This window comes from Naegleria fowleri (assembly GCF_008403515.1).
Source record: "Naegleria fowleri strain ATCC 30894 chromosome Unknown tig1, whole genome shotgun sequence".
NCBI classification, from domain to species: Eukaryota; Heterolobosea; class Eutetramitea; order Acrasida; family Naegleriidae; genus Naegleria; species Naegleria fowleri.
The window spans coordinates 95,881-115,506 of record NW_025407933.1 but is presented as its reverse complement, the minus strand read 5'-3'; the positions used below and the strand labels follow the sequence as shown (position 1 = coordinate 115,506).

At 36.9% G+C, this 19,626-nt stretch overlaps 7 protein-coding genes across 7 annotated transcripts; 3 read left to right on the top strand and 4 right to left on the bottom strand.

Annotated features, from left to right (window-relative positions):
• Positions 1-508: 508 nt before the first annotated feature.
• FDP41_000044 (uncharacterized protein) lies at positions 509-1,699 on the top strand (the record flags this gene model as incomplete). The annotated part of the gene is made up of 1 exon (XM_044707809.1): positions 509-1,699. One exon carries the CDS (start codon positions 509-511, stop codon positions 1,697-1,699), a length of 1,191 nt encoding a protein of 396 aa, XP_044569718.1.
• Positions 1,700-2,476: 777 nt separating this feature from the next.
• FDP41_000043 (uncharacterized protein) lies at positions 2,477-4,397 on the bottom strand (the record flags this gene model as incomplete). The annotated part of the gene is made up of 2 exons (XM_044707698.1): positions 2,477-3,736; positions 3,909-4,397. 2 exons carry the CDS (start codon positions 4,395-4,397, stop codon positions 2,477-2,479), a joined length of 1,749 nt encoding a protein of 582 aa, XP_044569717.1.
• Positions 4,398-4,603: 206 nt separating this feature from the next.
• On the bottom strand, positions 4,604-7,498 carry FDP41_000042 (uncharacterized protein; the record flags this gene model as incomplete). Its single annotated transcript, XM_044707588.1, has 1 exon — positions 4,604-7,498. One exon carries the CDS (start codon positions 7,496-7,498, stop codon positions 4,604-4,606), a length of 2,895 nt encoding a protein of 964 aa, XP_044569716.1.
• Positions 7,499-7,621: 123 nt separating this feature from the next.
• On the bottom strand, positions 7,622-9,421 carry FDP41_000041 (uncharacterized protein; the record flags this gene model as incomplete). The annotated part of the gene is made up of 3 exons (XM_044707477.1): positions 7,622-8,289; positions 8,384-9,125; positions 9,284-9,421. The coding sequence occupies 3 exons, from the start codon at positions 9,419-9,421 to the stop codon at positions 7,622-7,624; spliced, it is 1,548 nt and encodes a 515-aa protein (XP_044569715.1).
• Positions 9,422-9,745: 324 nt separating this feature from the next.
• FDP41_000040 (uncharacterized protein) lies at positions 9,746-10,708 on the top strand (the record flags this gene model as incomplete). The annotated part of the gene is made up of 2 exons (XM_044707366.1): positions 9,746-10,567; positions 10,631-10,708. 2 exons carry the CDS (start codon positions 9,746-9,748, stop codon positions 10,706-10,708), a joined length of 900 nt encoding a protein of 299 aa, XP_044569714.1.
• Positions 10,709-10,712: 4 nt separating this feature from the next.
• FDP41_000039 (uncharacterized protein) lies at positions 10,713-14,317 on the bottom strand (the record flags this gene model as incomplete). Its single annotated transcript, XM_044707254.1, has 2 exons — positions 10,713-13,497; positions 13,638-14,317. The coding sequence occupies 2 exons, from the start codon at positions 14,315-14,317 to the stop codon at positions 10,713-10,715; spliced, it is 3,465 nt and encodes a 1,154-aa protein (XP_044569713.1).
• A 394-nt stretch (positions 14,318-14,711) lies between these two features.
• Positions 14,712-19,559, top strand: FDP41_000038 (uncharacterized protein; the record flags this gene model as incomplete). Its single annotated transcript, XM_044707143.1, has 1 exon — positions 14,712-19,559. The coding sequence occupies one exon, from the start codon at positions 14,712-14,714 to the stop codon at positions 19,557-19,559; it is 4,848 nt and encodes a 1,615-aa protein (XP_044569712.1).
• Between the last annotated feature and the right edge of the window lie 67 nt (positions 19,560-19,626).

Here is a 19,626-nt window from a genome sequence, read left to right as displayed (position 1 = left end):
CGATCGTAATATGATTCTCGGAAACTCGTGTTGATGCTCTCTTCTGAAATCATGCACGATGAATGATGACGCCAATTTTTAAATGATGATGAACGTTGCTGTAAAGTATTCGAACATTTGATTGGCGGGAGAAATAAGAGTTGACGTCAATATATGACCTATGATAATACCTCAACGATGTCGTAAGAGAATTCTGCTTTGCCAAGATCGTGTGCATCTTCTATTGATTCCCTTCATTTCAATCCAAAACACCTTTGACAGAAATATCAGAAAAACTAGTCGAGAACCATCATCTACATCGATGGGATTGCAGAAATCATCCAAAAACATGTGGAAATTGTGGATTGAGGATTCAAAAGGACAGAAATGGTTATAGAACTGCCCATCTCGCCTTCACGTGAATGGATGAATGCGTTCATCAAGAAAAACTGTGGTCACCATGAGTTGCAGGTCATCCTCAGTTTGCAAGAATAAATTTTATGAAAATTTTTTTTTATTGCGAAAAAAAATGTTGAGCCGAGCTCTTCTTCGTTCCTCTTCTTTATCATCCTCATCATCAAAGGTATTTTCTGTTGCAGCCGCTTCTTCTAACCATCATCATCATCACTCGGCAATTATTTTTCTCTCATCGTTAAATAGTACTCAAAAACGTTCCTACAAGAAACATGAATTTGAAGCGGACGAATTGAATTTGACTGAACAAAACGAGCATCCATTGACAAGACCTTTGAGAACCTATAGAAACGAGGAGAGAAGACTCTACAATGAAGCAATGACCATCAAGGAGACTGCTGAAAAATACAAGAATGCCGAATTAAAATATGATGAGAATGGAAAGCCTTTTCTTGAATTGCCCAAAGAGAAACAACTCTCATACGAAGAGTATATGGCAGGTTTGCAGGCAAAGGAATCCACACCAGCTTATCCTTGGGTTCTTGGACTTCAAATTCGTCAAGCGCTTTACGAAGTAGAAAAGGGAGCTGCAGCATCTTATGTGCCACTTTCGAAATATCGCAAAGACGATTTACGTGTTTATCAAGTTGCCAAGAAGTTGGGTACAATATGGCAAGAGTCGGACTCTAAAAAACCAATCACAAGGGATGATATTGAAAGTGCTTTCAACTTGTACAAAGATCATTGTGAAAGAATCAAAATGATGAAGAGCGAGTACTCTTTGGAATATACAAGATTATTGAAAGTCCTCATTAACATGGTTCTTGTCAATAGAGATTATTGTCAATATGCTAAACAAGTTCTCAATGAGTCAACAAAGAAATATAAAAGAGATGTGCAATCTATTGAAGCAGATATTGAGACTAAACTGAGAGATTATGAATCCAAGCAAAGTGATCAAGACAAACTTTTAATGATTCACACTCCTTCATACACAATTCAATCAATTTCCAAGATGAGTAATATTTTGGATGCTTATGAAAACATGATTGTGCAATGTGTGAAATTAATGTATCCTGAAAGATGTTCCATTTATGATATGGAACTGTGCAAGAAACTTCTCTATATTTGCCGTACCTCAACTGCTTCTAGTCTGATTGAACGTAGAAAGGAGCTTACCGACATTTCAAAATCTCACTATGACCGAGACACTCTCTTCCATAATGCTGTGGTCATTTGCAAGGAATCTGAACACAATGCAAGAATTATCAATGAACCTTATGAATTGGAAAGACCAATTTTGTAATTTGGAACTTTGATGTGGTAGTCTGAGGCTTCTTATTAAATTTTCATATTTAGATATTTGGCTGTTCTTGATAAATTGCGTGATATTTCTTAAATCAACTAAATGAGAAAAAAGACTCATCATCATTGCGCTGGATCGTCTCCAGTAACAACCTCTGACCAAGGAAGCGAAAAAGCGTCTGTAAGAAAAATTCTTACCCATTAATGCAGACACCAACAAAAGAATGATATTCATCACACAAAATAAGTTTCAATATAAGGGTTCATAGAAAAGGATTCTAGAACCAGATGATCTTGTATCCTATTATGAAAAAGCCATTAGAACACCTTTCAAAAATTCTGACACCTTTGTCATAATTTTCGCAAACAAAGAAATTTCTCAAAATACGAAAGAAATGATCATCAAAGGTCAAATAAATTTGACTAAAATAATGAGTCTAGTACATATTCCGCCCAATCTGAAGGCAAGGTAGTATTCAAAATATTGAACAGTTTGATGTTTTTGATGATCGTGTAGCAATTTTCAAATATTTTTTCGCTTGAAAGTCAGCTGTTAGACGGAGCATGAAATTGGGTCCAAAGCAACGACGTGGTTAAATTCTGCCACCTCAGCAGTCTTGTTGGGACGGGATTGTATGATGTGCGTACATAAATAACGGAACTTTTAATCTTGCTTTGTTTCATTTGTTTTAAATAAGTATTATTTAGGACGTCTTAGCTTGGAATACATGTACAGATATATTGACTCGTTTGTGTGTTTGCAGAAAAAACAACAGCCTTAATCCACCTTCTTAATCAAAATTTCTCCGAAAGGCTCAGATTGAGACACATCAATAAGTCCCTTACTCTTGAGTACAAGTGTTTCGTAGAAACATCTGGCAGCAGTTTGTCTCTTTCTTCCCTTTAACATTTCTGAGAGACTGAGAGTGTCTGTATCTGCTTGTTTAAAACCTTCTTCTAACATGGCCAATACCTTAACAGTTCTTTCAGTCACACCAGCAGGAGATGGAGCAGTGACAGCTGCACCTGGAACACGAGCTTGAGGTGTTGCAGCTGCCTTCTCTCTCAATTCCTTCTCAATTCTATTCTTGTCTTCAATAATTTGTTTCTTTCGTTGGTCAGTGAGAGGAGTCTTTGTCTTGGAAGCTGTCGCAGTAATGAGCATGTCATTGATATCTTCATTAATGTCAATATCAGCTGCAATTGGAGATAATTCTCCAGGACCCATGGTTGCTCGACCTCTTCCAATAATGGGTTCACCAGGACCAAAGACTTCAGTAGGTCCTCCTATTTCACCAAAACCTCCACCAAAACCTCCAATCTCCAACTGCACTTCTCCAGGTGTCACACCAGGAGTAATGGTGGCTCTTGCTCGTTCTCTCTCATCAGGTGTTGTGATGGAAGGAACCACTTCAGCGGTGGGTACTCCAGGCTTTTCCTTACTCGTCACTTTATCAATGGAAGTCGAGAAGAAATCAATAAATCCGAGAGGAAGATCCATATGGAATGGTGTTTGTTTCCAAATATCTCGAGATGGTAATGCTCTTCCAACTTGCTCATATTCTTCTCTGGTGGCAGGAGCTCTATTTCTTTCAGTCAACAAATCACTGTGTTCCTTCAATCTCTTAGTGTAGTGTCTTTCGGTGTAACTTGTTGGATCGTCATGAATTAACTTTCCTGGTCTTCTCTTACGTTTTTTAGTGGGTTGGGCTTCCTCTTCAGGTTGTTCTTCTTCAGGTCTTACGTGCTTCTCAGGAACTCTAGGTTCAATGGGCTCTTCAAAACCAATACCTCCAAGTCCACCAATTTCACCAAACTCCATACGTTCTTGTTCACCAGGGGAAACAGCTTCTCCAGGTGCGCCAAATGGCTGCATGATTTGTTGAATATTAATACCTTGTTCAAATGCCTTATCGCCAAGCATGACACCACCAGTGGATGGAAGTTGCAAACCAGTGCTAAGTGCTCTCTGAGCTTCAATAGATGTTGGAGTTGTGACACCTGGTCCACCTGGAGTGGTAGGTACTTCCAACGAAACCTAGGTGTAATATTCACATTGATAATTTTTTGAATATCAAATTTAGAATCACAACAAATTGGGTGATCAAATGATGACACCAACAGATCATTCACACATAGGATTTTCAAGCATGAATATGTCATATTTTTACACATGAAAGTTCAATCAAACGAAATGAAAAAAAACTTACTGGTTCAATAGATTCTTCTGTCGACCATGCTGCATAATCAACCAATGTAATATCCTTGATATTAGTTTGCCAATCTTCTCCAAGTTCCAAAGTAATGGCAGCAGCATTGGGTAGCAACAACAAATCTAGATCACTGACTTCTGGCAATGTAATTTGATTTTTAGTAGCAACCATATGTTGAACAGGCATGTTGATATTTTCATCGGTAACATCTTTAGTTTTTGCCTGTAATTTAATCTTTGTCAAAGTTTCATTACATTCGGCCAACACATATTTCACTTTTCTGGAATAAATTTTGACCACACCCAACAACAAGTGTCCGTTGGTTCTCAGAGCAATAGGAACCGATGGATCCACAATACTCTTGACAGATTTCTCCAAATTCAAGCTCGCAATCGTTTGTTTGTTCAATTTCTTGTCCCAGTGAGCTGCAAGCCAGACCTTGGCGAGAGGTCCCTTCTTGGTGAGGATAAATTCAGAATAAAACATTTCTCAGAGAGATTGATGATGGTTCCGGAACTTGTTCAGTTAACTTGATGATCTAAATAATGTGATGATGATGAAAAGAATTTTTCAAAAATGATGATGACCGGACCGTTACACAAAAATTTCTGAATTTTTTTTTTTGAGGATGAGCGTTAAAAAGGCGCCAATTCTTGTTTTATTCCCGCAATTTGGTGAAATAATTGACCACTTCAATAATTCGAATTCATGATGTGAGATTCGGTGGTCATCAAAGCAGGATCTTCATCACTGCCACTACCACTGCCACTACTCAATTCTAATGTTACAATGGTTTCTCCGTTCGTTTCGGAGGTGGTCACCATGGTGGAAGTTGTAGTAATGGTAATCTCACACATGGGTGCTCTAGATGTGCGTGTTGTGACAGTCTTTTCATTCTTTTCTTCACAAGTCGTGCTTGTTGTGGAATCTGTGGTTGATATTGCACTCACATTTCTACAACTGTCACCATTTTCATTTCCACATTGTTGATTATTCAAACGACTATTTTGATCATCCAATTCTTCAGTACTATACACAATGAGAGGTTTCTTTTTCTTTTTAGGTTGTGCAGGAGGTGCTTCTAATTTACAACTAATTTCATATAATTCTTCCATAGGTCTGTACAATAAATGAGTCAATCGTTGATGTAATATTGGAATAATGTCAATATTGTATGAATTTTGTTGATAGGTTTGAACCTGTCGAATTAATTGACCCAATAATCTTCTTTTAGAAAAATTAATTAAATTTCCTTCCTTGGTAAAATCAGAATTTCCTTCCTCAATAAATAAGAAATCAGTTAAAAATATGCCAATATAGGGTAAAACAGTTTGGCCAGCATGATTGTGGAGGACTTGTCTCATTGCAGCATAACTTTTCTTTGCACTTGTCAATTCGACTAATTCTTGAAATTTTGTTCTCCACTTTTCTGGAACGAGCTCCCAGCTCTTTTTCAATCGATGAATCGGATTCGAGTTCAGACCCGAGACGATATCATACATGGTGTTGTAGTTGTGAATTTTTTCACATTCGCTTGCAATTTTGATAAATCGTTTCATCACAATACTTCTCTCTTTGGGTTCTTCGTAATTGAGAATTTCAGTGGCCACCCACATTCCAATTTCATTGGAAAGATTGATCATGGTATAAATATTTGGAGCTTTCTTTCGTCGATTTTCTTTCATCCAATTCAAATTAAGAAATTCTTTGGGTCTCAATTTTTCAAATAATCGAAAACTAATGAGAGTCAATTGGAGACAAATCATTCGTTTTTCAAGTTGCCACAAAGGTGTAGATTTGAGAGATTCCAATTCGGAATGATTTAACCGATTCAAACTTGCAATTTTCTTTAAAGGATTTTGAGATGAGACACTTGTGTTGTTGTTCGTGTTGGACCCAATCAAATTGGTGGACATGAAATGTTGATTGAGAGTTCCTTCAATTTCATGCCTTAATTTCACTTCTTCTAATTGTTGTAATTTAAATGTTTCTCTTCGTTTGGAGGATCTATGAAGAAGTGATTGAAGAGATTTTGAAAGAGTTTTCATTCCACTTCCATCCATTTCTTCACAAATGAAATGTTCCAGCTTCATTTTCAATTGTGAATCTTCTCTAAAGTCGTAATAATAATGTTGAAGCCAAAAACTCATGATTTGGCCAACACGTAGTCGAATGGGTTTCAAAATTTTTGTGTGAAAATTTTCAAAGTATACGTTCAATCGTTCCAAATCGTTTTCTCTCTCATACAAGATACATTGTTCAGGAGGTGGAGTATTGTATCGTAGAATTAATTTTTCTAAAAGTTCTGATGAGGTGGTAAAGGATCGATAAGTCAGTAAAAACAATTGCATAAATTGATTGTCAAATTCTTCATTTGAGGTCAATAGAACAATCAATTTGTCCAAAGTTGCTGCTTTCACAGTTCCACATTCATCTCGAATGATATTAGTATTGGATTCTCTCTCGTTAAATCCTTGATATTGTTCTTGATATTCTGATGTGAAGAGAGGTTCCAATGATTTTGTTTGAATGCATGAAAAGTAATGTTCGTAGGGTTGTTGTGGTTGTTGCAGTGATGGAGTGTGAATAAAGGAAGATGAAGAAGAGAAGGAACATTCATGAGATTGTGATGGATTATTGGAAGATGTTGCTGCTGTTTCCATTTTACGATGATGTGTATGTGACAGTAATAATAAATTGTTACTACTGCCACCACTTGGATTCAATTTTCGAAGTTTCCTTGAAGTGTCACTTGTCTCTTCTAATTTCTTCAAAAATGAAAACCCAGAATAAGCGTCAAAATCAAACAATCCCGAACTCAACAATTGAGAGGCAGCTTCATAATCATAGGTTTCATACAGGGAATCCACTGCAGGATAAATTCCTCTAAAATAATACAATTCAATTGGTTCTCCAAATAAAGGATTATTAATAATTTCTGTAAAATCTTGTAACATATTATTTATGATGGCCGATTCAATCGTTTCATAGTTGTTGTTACTGCTATTATAATTGATATTAATACTATTATTATTATTACTACTACTAGTATTATTATAATTATAATTATTATCATGAATATTGTTATGATGAGAACGGAGTGTTGTGGGAGTATCCGGAGTGTTGTTGTTAGAAGAAGTTTGTTGTTGTGAATGCGATGCCAATGGATCATTATGTACAATGTTGTGTCTTTTTCGTCTTAAATTAGAGAGAATTTTAATGTCTTCATCTGACATTTGTGAAATGTCATTCAAACTACTCGAATGGGGCAACATTATTCGTTGGCGACGTTCTTGATGCAATGTTGCATTTTCTTTTGAATCTTCGGTTGAAGAGAAGAAGGCAGTCTTTGATTCTGTGGTGTTGTGACTCGAAGAAGATGAGAATAACGATGATTGTAGAATGCATTCAGAGCTCATCATGTCGTCGGTTGATTGATAAGAAATCGTTGATGATTCTGTTGCTGTGCAGGAATACATGTGAACCGAGGACATGTCGTTGTTTATGGTGGTGCTGGTGGTTGACTGAACTGCCTGATCCTCGTTACGGAGAGAATGTTTGTTGTCAACATGCGACACTTGAAACATTTTTTTGAGCGAGAAAAGTGTTTGAAGTTTGAACGAGTTTGTGAACGACAGGAAAGTGCGGATGATTTTTCGGGAATGCAATTCCTTTTGTGGAGGTTTGATTTAATTCAAGATCTGATCGGTCTAAATCACTTGAATGTCCTCTAATTCAACAGAAGGATGGTTTTGAATCTTTCGTCGTTTGGAATAAATTCGTTTCGTGATGGTGCTGTAAGGAATGGGTTGAAATGTGTTGTTGTCTTGCGTAGTTTCAACAGTGTCGGTACCTTCTACATCGATTTCAATCACGACTGGATTTTCAGTCTCACTTGTTGCTGAGTTTGTTGTAGTCATCTTGTCGTCCTCTGCTGTTGTTGTTGTTGTTGCATTTTCAACGTCGTCGGCCATCTCATCCTCTCTTGTCGATGATTCTGCATAGGTGGTATTTTCCTCAATCATGTCAGCAATCTCTAGAGATGCTTCTTGCGTCGCTTCGTTTTGTTTTCTCTTACTGGCCATTCTTTGGCTCTCTTTCAATTCTTGTTCTTGTGTAGTGACGAGTCGCATGGAATTAATGTTGAAATTATAAGATTCGCACTCGGTGGCATATCCTAATAAACATTTGCCCTTAATTAAAAAAACATAAAATTCCTCAGATGGATGATAGATCTCTGCCACGCTGAAATGTTTCACTTTTTCCTCAATGGTATCAAGAACTAGCTTCTTTTGAAGAGAGTTGTTGTGGTGTGCTTTAAACTGAACCATATATTTCAACTTTTTGTCGAGCTCTTCTTTGTGATCATCAAGTAATTCTGTATTGTTTAAAAAAATGGAGGAACCAACGAATAACAAATATCATGCCGAAAGTAATAATTACCCTTTTCAGAAAACATTTAAAATACATACTTTGAAATCTATTGGTCAAATTCTTCTCATTGGCTGGAAAAATGTCAAAAATTGGATACATTTTGAAAAGAAAACGTGAAGAAATGTCTTCCATTCTGGCATGCGCCTTTTCAAAATGCTTTGCCATTTTCTTGCACAAAACTAGTGGCGATATTTTCCTATTTTTGATTCTAATAAATATTTGACCTGCAACTCCTGTTTCCAAACTCTCAAAATCTTTTTTACCATCTTTAACAATTTTAACTTCGCCTTCCAAAAAATCACAAGGCAGCAATTTCGAATCAATATCTTCAGAAGGCGTTTGTCGTTCTTTAGCTTGCCATGTTGTAAGCCTTGTTTGTGTATGTTGAGTGTTTGTTGAATCTTTTTGTGAATTTTGTTCAGTGGTAGTGCCTGCCAAAATTGAATCGACTTGTGCGCTTGGAACTTGTGTTGTTGGATGATTTGAACTTGTAGCATTCTCTGTTAAAGATTCAGTTGCTTTTTCAAAGCCAGAATTATCAATTTTTTCAACTGTAACGCTTTCTGCTGGTTGTTGAATGGATGGAGTGACAGACTCTGATGTCATTTCTTCATTGCCCAATTCGCTCACGTTCTTTGCATCTAATTTTTCTTTTTTCGATTTTTGATTAATTCTATTTTGTCTCTTCTTTGTTGCATTTTGTTGTTTTGTTTTTTCTTTTTCAATGACTTCCATAATATCGGAAAGTAATGTATCATTCTCCACAATTTTTTCTCCAAACTTGGCAAAAATTTTGAATAACATGGTATTTTTCATAATATATCATAATATATCGCAGAATCATCATGACCCATCATCATAATAATTAACAATCATATAATTTAATTCATTCCGATAAAGATCATTATACTTCAATAAATATATCATCATCATCGTACCTGTTCAAGCAATCCGATCGCTTCTTGCACTGCTTCTCTCTGCCTCGAACTATTACATGTAAATAAAATTCCCTGTATGGAATCAAATTCATGAACACTCTTATTCTTGAAAGAATATCCCTTCTTGTTTTTGGGCATTTTTTTTGTTCGTTTCCGGAAATGGGTCTTTGAATTCTCCAAATTGTTTTTGGATTCTCCAAGTTTGTTTTACATCCAACATCGACAACCAAATTGCAGCTAAACCCACTCGAACAATTCATTTCAGCCTGCTACTTGGAAAATGTTGTGGTCAAGACACTAGTTATTCAAAGTTTCTCATGACCTCAACATTCTTGTTGTTTGGCCAAATAAAGCAGTGCAGGAAAAACTCTCAGAATTCTTAATCATCCTTAAACATGTAGCATTGAAAGTCATGCATGATTTCTTTCCAATATGAATAATAAATTGGTTGAAATTGAAAAAATGTCTCAACAACAACAATCCTTCAATTCTCTCGGAAATGAGAAAAAACAAATGATCGAACGACTCGAGAAGAGATGCCAAGAATTGGAGTGTAGGCTATTCCCTTTGGAAATGTTGCAATGGGAAGCATCTAATTTTATTCTTCCCTATGCGAGAAGACCGTTCAGGAATACAATCAAAACATCGGACTCTTTTACAGCCAAGTGCCTTCCTATTGAAATACCGAATCATGATGAAGAAGAGGATGACCATGAATTTTCAAATACATCATCCTCTTCTACATTCACCAGATCAGTGAAAAGTTCCCGAAATAATTCTCTTCTCTCTAAAGGAAGCCTTTTAAAACGATTAAGAAATTTGTTTGAGTCATACAACTCTATAGAAACACCTCTGTTGAAGGAATTTCTGAACAAAATGCAAAAGTGCAATTTGCAGGAATATGAATATTTTTTGAGTGATTTCAAGCAAAAAAGAACAGCACATTCTGATGTTGAATACAGTCTGGATCATGCAATTTCGGCTGTGGACGACGATGCCTTTGAAGTTGATGATGAAAAATCCCTCGACCTTTTGAAGAGAGAAGCACAATGGAGGTACATTGAAAATCAAAGTGAGATGATCGACCATTTATCAAAGTCATTCGAAGAGCTGGATCGTCTTTTACCATTGTTGGATACTTTAAACGATCGAGATCAATTGACAAATCTCTGTACTAAGCTGAACGAGTTGAAATCGTTCCAAATTGAAATGGACAACGTCGATGCCTCTTCCTCTCAGCAAGCTTTGATTATTCAACAGAAGCTTTGTGCATATAATGATTTGGTAAGTTATGAAAAGATGAATTTTTGACAAGTGCTTGACATTTTACCTTTTGCATGCCAACAGATTTTAGCAATTTCAAAGCAATTTTTGTTGTGGGACAAATTACTTGGTCAGCTCGAAAAAGAATCAGTCAGAAAATAATACTTTATTCTTGGTCTTTTGCTGTTGAAGGGTGTACCTTCTTTTTGCTTGGAACACAAAAACATCCCATACCCGATTCAGAGTTCATGTTCGACCGTAAATTCTCATTTTCCATCTTGACTTGCTCCAGCTGACTTTGTAAGCTTCGTAATTTCCTTTCGTATTCTTCATTTATCTCATTTGTCTTTGGAGTGGATACTGTTGCATGCTCGAGTTCTATTTTAGGTTGACCACTATGATCCAAAGCAATTTCTCCTGCCCAATCGCGAGACGGAGACGAATGTTTTGTTTTTAACATTGCACATTGGTCTCTATAGATTTGAAGGAGTTTGATATGTGGGACACTTCCTAGAATGAATGGTTGAGAGCTGTCAAATTTGTCCTTAACAGTTTTTTCCAAAGATTGTGTGATAGATATCACCTTATCAAAGTTTTTCTTGGCAAACAAATCCACACATTCATCAAGTTGTTTCATCACTTGCTTTGAGGTTTCTGAGCTGTATTCGATCCAGTCTGTGGTATACAGCTCGTACAGTGATACAGGATTGTTTTTCTTATTTTTCAATAAAAACTTTCCTAGTTTTCGTGATTGAAGATGAACTTCTGCCAAATTGCAAGCATCGACCAAGTCCTTTGTGGCACACACGAGGATACCAAGTGTGTTTGAAACTTTAGAAATGTGAGAGCACTTAGAAACAGCCTCAGAAAATAGGGTGGTACCAAACCTGAGTGCTGTTCCAACAAGTCCAAACACACAAGATCCTATATGAATTCCTATTCCAACAGATATTGGTACTTTCCTTCCGTTTCCCACAGAAAAGTCCTTATTGAATTGGCGAATGACCTTGACAATCTCAAGGACAGCTAGTAGCGCTTTTTTCGGAGAATCTGGAAAAACGAGGACATGTTTGCCGTGATGGGATCGTTCCACGAATCCTCCATGATTCTCCACAACAGGTGTGAGCTCTCCAATGAATGAATTAATAAATGATAAACTTTCAGCCACCGATAATGATTCTGTGAGGTCAGCAAAATTTCGTACTTCCAGACAAATCACTGTAGAACGTTTCACAGATGAATCTCCAAGTTCAAGCGATCTAAAATCTTTTCCTATTTGAGTTAAGCTGTTTGTCGGAATGAATTTAAACAACGATTTAAGTTGATCTGCCTGTTTTGACAAGCCATCCATGAGCATGTCTAACATCAATTTGGTACTTCGTGTTAAGGCTTTTGTGAACGTTCCTCCAGTGGAGGCCTCTAGCATTATGGCACCTCGCACAAACGTGTCACAACTAAGAGGAATAACCATAAGCTCTTTCACAACCTCGTTTTGTTGTAGATACTCGCATGAAGATGCTAACTGATTCAATGTAAGCTCATATCCTTGCATATTGGATATTGTGAGTGCATTTCGTGATTTGATGGCAAGTTTGGCTGCTGTGACACAAAGTTTAAAACTTGCATCCGTAAGCAATAAATCCTCGAAAATCTCAGTCTCGTTGTTTCGTTCTTTTTCACATACTAGCTTAAAGTCTGACGAGTTGGGCTCCTTTAAAATGACGCATACTCTATCGGCATTGGTAAAGTCGAGTAAATGAGTGGTTTGATGGGAAAACACTTTGGACAACTCTATCGAACCAGGTGGTATGAAATTCATAAAAGAATCTTGAGGATGTAATGAGTGAGCATTGTCTGAGTGTTGTTGCGAAAATACATGATGATATTGTTCTGAAAGCTTGTGTACCATCAAACTAGCGCCACAATAATTCCATGATTTAAGGGCATCCTCAAAATAGTTTCGTAAAATCCTAGAATCCGTCTGGTGCGTTAAACAAAAATCGACGAGTCTTGTTTGAATAAGAGCAGTATAAAAGTAAAGATTTTGACGTTGAGCAATTTCAGAGGCTGATGTATACAGCTGAATGACTTGAAGTGAATCAACTCCATTTAACTTTGCAATCTCGGCTGAGGTCAACCCCATGGCAGCCTCCATGAAAATCGGATACTTGGTATACAGATCTACAACATCCTTTTCATGCTCAAAAATTCTCTCCAATGTTTTTTCTTTCATTGTTTTTGGTGCTTTAGCATTTGGACCAAGCATGACTTCCATGATGGAGAGTTTTGATTTCTTTTGATTGCCTTTTGTTGCTGAAATATCATCGTATTTTTCGTAAAATGATGTTAATATGACTACTGAAAACCATTTGTAAAGTAAATAAAACGGCGTGCCAAATGCATCATCAATGACATCATCAGCTTCATGAATTTGCTCTGCTGCCTCTTGTAGTTCATCTTTGACAAAATGTATTAAGGCCTTTGTAAAGTAAATGATCAGTCTTGAATAAGTGGTTTCTTCAATTCCTTCGAGTAAGAAAGAAGGAGAAAATGATTCCACTTCTCCATATAAAATATGTGGAATGTGCTCTAGACATGTGACCAAATCACTCTCAAATTCTTTTGAATACTTTCTATTGAAAGTTTTGATCTCTTCCAAATAGTTAAAAGTTGTATCTCTATCCAAACCAAGTAAAATACAAGAAAGGGCTAACCATGTTCCGCTCTGTGCTCCCCAAGAAATTTCCTCAATTTGTTCGGATGCTCGAAAAGCCTCTTCTGAAATTCGAAATACCTCCTGCAGGCCATCTTTACACGCAGTAATACAAATTTCATAGAATTTAGTGAGGGCATAATTTGGTTCTGTCGAGTGGTTCTCAAGTGCTAATTTTATACCCACTTGAGCCAAGTCACATCCAAGCTTGGGTTCATCCAAATATGCCAACTGCCATCTGTTTAATATGCACATGATGTTATTATATAATAATAATGGATTTGTGAGTGAGAATCCAATTAATGTAAAGAAAGAAAAATTGTAATACAACCAAAAATGTAAAAATACATATTGTTTGACAATCCAAAAAACACGTACCCTAAAGAAACGAGAATCGTGTGTGTGAGATCGGCATAGAGGCCATCTTCTATCATGGTTTTAAATAAGAGTAAGGGAGTTACAAACAGAAAGATTTTGTTTGAATTCTTTCCGATATATACTCCTTGTACGCATTCGAGAATACATCTTGCAAATGCAATTGCCTCTTCATCTGCACATTCTTTCATTTCCAAAATTTCGCTCATATCAGCAAAGTTTTGAAGGACATCTTTGATTTGATTTGTTGCAGATTCAATCCACTTCTCTGTGAAAGAATCACCATTAGCGACAAGACAATGAGTGGATGGGTTTGACGCCAAAAGGTCCACAAATTCATCGTACATTGTTTCATATTTTGATGATGCAGATGCTGATTTGAGAAGAAGAAATCGGACTTTCAGTCGATCCACTGAATCTACAATATTCGGCAATATATTCTGATACACTTCCACTGCTGATGAATGATTTCCGGACACATACTCGCACTCAGCATACAGTAAATTCACGCTGAGAGCTTGTTCATAGAAGGATTCATTCGACCAAGAATTCGAAGGTAATGTTTGTTTTGCTTGTGTTACAAAATCAAAAGCAGATTTTAGATTGTTGGCTGCGATGGCTTCCGTTGCTTGAAGACAAAGTCGCTCAATTTTTTGATGAATTTCTTCCTCAGCTTCTGTCATCTTGGTGAGTGTTTTTGAGAAGGTCGGATGTTGAAATATTGAAATATAAATATTTTGGCAAGCAATAAGAATTTAAGAATCTGCTTGCTGTTGTTCGGGAGAAAGTGAAGGCTACCTCCAGCTGGTTCTTTTGCCTTATTTTTTCGGGTTTATAATTTACAACTGAAAAACCGTTCAGAGATGGCGCGCAGTTGAGGCATTCCAAATTAGGAGGGTGCTCATTTTAATGGACCTGTGTTCTTGTGGAATTATTTCTGTTTTGCCAGCAGAACAAAGAACAATGTTCTCTCGTCACTCAAAATACGACTGGTCAAATATAATATAATGATGTGATTGACACAAAAGCTATTGGACAATAAAACTCTCGTAAAAATCTTTTGTTCTTTTCAAAAAAATGAGTTCTTTGGAAGAGAATGATGAAGGGAGCGTGAATAACAACAACAACAACCAAACAGCAACAACAGCTTCCTCAGCAAGCCAACATGTTTTTTCTACACCCTCGATTCAATTTGAAACAAATTTGTTTGGAAATATTCAGATCCCTTCCGACATTGCCTCCATACGGCGGACCTGTTGTTCCTTTAATGAAGCAATTTTAGGTTTCGGAAGTGAACATGGAAATATTTATCTTCATGATCGGTTTAGTCTTGAATTGAAACTAACCATTTCCTATGGTGAAATTTCACAAAAACGACTGAATACACCTGTATCAATTACAAAATTAGCACTCACTCCATGTCTCATTCCTACCATGGGCGGAGACCAAACAAAACGAAAATTATTTATTGGAGTGGTTGATTCAACTTTGATGGTTTATATATTGGAAGTGGAATTACATGCTCAACAAATTCCAAATACTGGCATGAATGTTTTTATTCCCAAAGTTGCACGTCCTCTGAATGCTCACAATCAACACAAATCGGAAATTACATCCATTGTTTGGTCCAATGACTTTGGTAGAATTTTCACAGGAGACTCATCTGGTCTCGTGTTGGAGTTTAAAAATCAAAAAAAATCTCTTCTCTCGATCGGAAATACTTCACAAGTGTTAAAAGAAGAAGGAGCATCCATTGTTCAAATGGCTTGTTTTGGAGACCATTTACTGGTCTCGTCAACGAAACGATCCATCGATGTCAATCTCGCTGCACAACAATATAAGGGAATTGGTACAAAACCAAGAGATGGCCAATTTGGAGCTTGTTTTCAGTATGCTCCAAAAAAGAAGGACGAAAACTCTGGATCACCAAGCACCACACAAGAACAATTTATTCAATACGCATACTCAGCGAGACCTGGTCGTCGTATTTGGTGCTCCGACATTACAACATGCAAAGTTTTGTCAACTCTCAAATTTACCTCTGTTTCGCAGCTCAAAGATTTGAAATTTACCTATTTGCTTCCAATTGGTCCATTCTTGGCCTCTTATAATGAAGAATCAGTTGCAATATTGGACATTGTGAAACTTAAAATTTTGGATGTCCGTCACAATATTGGTTTCATCAAATCGGCATTCAGTTTTGGGTTTACTCTCTTTCTCGTTCATCAAGTGAATAATGATATTCCAATTGTAAGTCGATTGGACATTGAGCTACCGGAAAATGAGAAGGCCTTCTTCATTGATCAAACAAGGCCTCGTTCAAAAGTAGCATTAGCGACGAATAGTGTCATCACTGGACCAAATTCATCAAATCCTCAATCACCTCAAAAGAAAGAAGGAGTGTCTTCTTTGTCCTCTTCCACGCCTCCAATACCTTTATTGGGTGGACTTTTGAAAAAAGGAGAACCTGTTGCAATTTCAGCATCGCCATCTGTGAATATTATGCCAAATCTTTCCCAACCACAAGCCATCCCATCCAAAACCTCAATAACCACAACCTCTCAATTATCATCTTCACCTGCTACGCCTTCTTCGTTTCTTAGTAGCAGATCTCCACATTCTTCCTTACTCTCAGATACATCCTCAACAGCAAGCACATCATCTCCTAAGGAGGGTAAGCTTTTAGATTTTGATGACGTTAAAACTACCAATGCAGCTACAAATCAAACATCCACTAAGTCCTCTACGTTTAGTTTTTCTCTCCCCGGAACTTCAAACCTAAAAGACAAATTTGCAGATCTCACAAGTGAAATGATGAAAAATGCAGCCAAAATATTGCCTAGACAAGATTCCAATAAGGACATCAACCTTTCACAACAGCAAACAACCAAAACATCCTCACCAAGCATTTCTAATGACGAAAACAAGGATTCGAGTTCTGTAACTAGTACTCCAAAATTAATTTCAATCACCACTCCACCAATAGCTACAGCCAATGCTACTACTATCAACATTTCACAAACAAGCCATCAGGCTGAAAGAGATTGGCTCGCACCAATATTGGTTCAGCCAAAAAAAGTTAAAAAGAAGAAAAAGAAGCCAGAGAGACTCATCAGTTTTGATGAATCTTCTGAAGCTAGCTCAACTGTGCTCGTGGAAAGTGCTCCCAAGAAGAGAACATCCAAAAAAAGATCAAAATCCAAAGACTTTGACCAACTCTCACAAGTGTCGGATGAGCTTTCTTCAATCGACAAATCTGGCTCATTTGGAAGCGATGACGACGAAGAGGGAGAAGGCACTGAGGATACCATGACATCAAGCTTTGTAGAACCATCACCACTTGCAGAGATTCAGGGAGAAAAACCTCTTTGCTCAGAATCTTCAGAAACTGTCTCAAAAAGTTTTGATCGCAACACGGACAGTAAGGAAACATCAAGTGAAGTTATCAATGATGAAACTGCTAATATGCAATTAATTTCTGAGGAGAAAGATTCAAAAGTTGCAGTCGAGGAGACGGTGCACAGTCCTGAAAATAGGTCTCAAACCTCTCATACTCCAATGGAGACACATGCAGCCAGTGTGTCTGTACAAGCAGAAAATGAACATGTTCAGCAAATAGATGTAGATTCTCCTACCGAAAAGTCAACTGAAGAAACTTCACATGTAGACATGACGAAAGAGACATCATCAAACGAAGAAACACCTACTTGTGTGGTTGACCAAGTACAACAGAATGAACAACCTGGAATTGTTGAAGAAGACACCAAGCAAATGGATGCAGATGCAAAGCTTGGAGAAGACCACTCCGCTCACAACTCAAAAGTAAATATTGTCCATATTTCAGATCAATTGCAAACAACACAGGAGACTGAATTAACAAAGAAAGAGGAAGAAGAAGTAGAATTAAAACGGCAATTGGAAATACAAAGAAAGCAAGAAATTGAACAACAATTGGAATTAGAGAGAGAAAATCAAAGAAAGTTAGAAATCGAAAAGCAACGTCAAATTGAAATTCAAAAACAACAAGAATTGCAACCTCTAAAATATGAAAGAATTCAAAAGGAGCAAGAACAAAAAAGAAAACAAGAAGAGGAAGAAGCAAAACGAAAGGAGCAAGAAAGGATTGCTAATGAGTTGAAACAAAAACGAGCACTTGCTATTGAAGAAAAAAGAATATATTTCTTCGAGAACATTGTGAAACCCACAGATAATTTGTTCGAACAGCTTTCCAACTTTCTCTCTAATGGAGATGGCCTATGGTGCCCTGAATTTCTAACAAAATTAGCTTTGTGGTTTGATGATTTTGTCAAATTCATTGAAAAGGAAAAGCATGAAAAACATGATTATTGCATTATTTCTGAGCTTGTCACAAAGGAACTTGACGTGAACCAACAACTTCAACTTTCCAAGTTAATCAATTTTAGATTTGAACATCTTTTTAATTCTAAGAACTCCCTCAATGTGGATTATATTAGCCATCTCCTCTCAGCACTCCATGAATTTTTAGACATGCCTCAATGTTGCATTCTTTGTAATAACCACAAGCTTTTAGATTGTGTGAACACGATTCTCAAAATAGAGGAAGAACATGGATATCTTTTAGAAGAACGAAACAAAATTACTCGCTTATTAGAGCAACTAAAAACCAAGAATACTTCAGAAGTTCGTGATGAAATTTTTTCAGAAATTGAATCATTTAAGAATGATTTACCTTCCATACCTTTGAGATTTTGTTCCCATTTAACAAAGATTCATCCGAGTGGAATTGATTTTTGTGCATCCATGTTTCCATCGATTCAGGTCTGGAATGTACAACAAGCCATGGGACTAGCCCCAACAACAACAACAACTACCTCTAACAGTGACCATTCATCCTCACCACATCATCAAAGTCATACAAATCCCGAAGTTGTCACCAAATACCTCAACTATTTAACACTTATTTATCAATTGAATCACGCAAGTCACATTAACCAAGAATTTATGGAATACTTTATATCAGAATTGGTTTCACATTATGAAAAGGAACAATTTGAACCAATCGTGAGAGTTGTGATTGAAGAAACTCTCAACCATCAAAATTGTTTTTCAGATTGTACATTTATTGAATGCACACTTAGGAAAAATATGCAACGATGTAAATCATGCCTCTTCTACCTGTATGAAAAATTGAACAAGATTGAAGATCTTATTACCATATTAGTGATCGACCCATCCCACAACATGGAGGAACTAATCTCTTTAATGGAAAATAGAGCAGAAAATACTCAAAATTGGATTGGCTTATTGAAAAGTATTGACAGTGTCAGTAATGGCCAGCCCATTTGTACAAAAGAACAAGCCATCTTTTTAATGTGCAAATGCTTGGGATCTATTCACACGCTCAACATTCTTCAAGATTTACTCATAGAATCGCCGTCATGTATGCAAAACGTGGACCCTATTGTCTATTCGAAAATATGTGAGTTGGCTAAAGCTGAAACTGAACAAAGCAAATTGAGACATAACATGATTGAGATTATTGATAGTTACATGTGGTCAGAGAAAGAAGAATGCATTTCTCCACAGGTACGATCGCTGTTTGCCTTCCAAACGGATGCCCCAAGCTCACTTTTTAGCCCCCTTGCCCCATCTGAAGAATCATTTCCTTTTGTGTCGTCTTTCTTCAAGTTGACACCCAATCAGACCAATGCTTTTCATTCCATACTTCCAAGATTTGCAGAGGATTGTGGCTATCATTGGGGAGCTCAAATTAAGGTTGGCAAAACATCAAGATGCTTCTCATGTCGACTGCCCCTAAGTGAACGAGTTGGAAGTGATATTTCAGTATTCCCATGTGGCCATTGTTGTCACAGATCGTGCAACTCTTTGGAGGTTTGTTCCATATGTAAACAAAGCTCTAAACTAGTTGAGAGTAAGAAATAAAGCTGTTTAAGATAAGGAAGCTCGTTTTATTCTTAAATGAATCTCGAGAGGTCGTCAGGACAGTGAC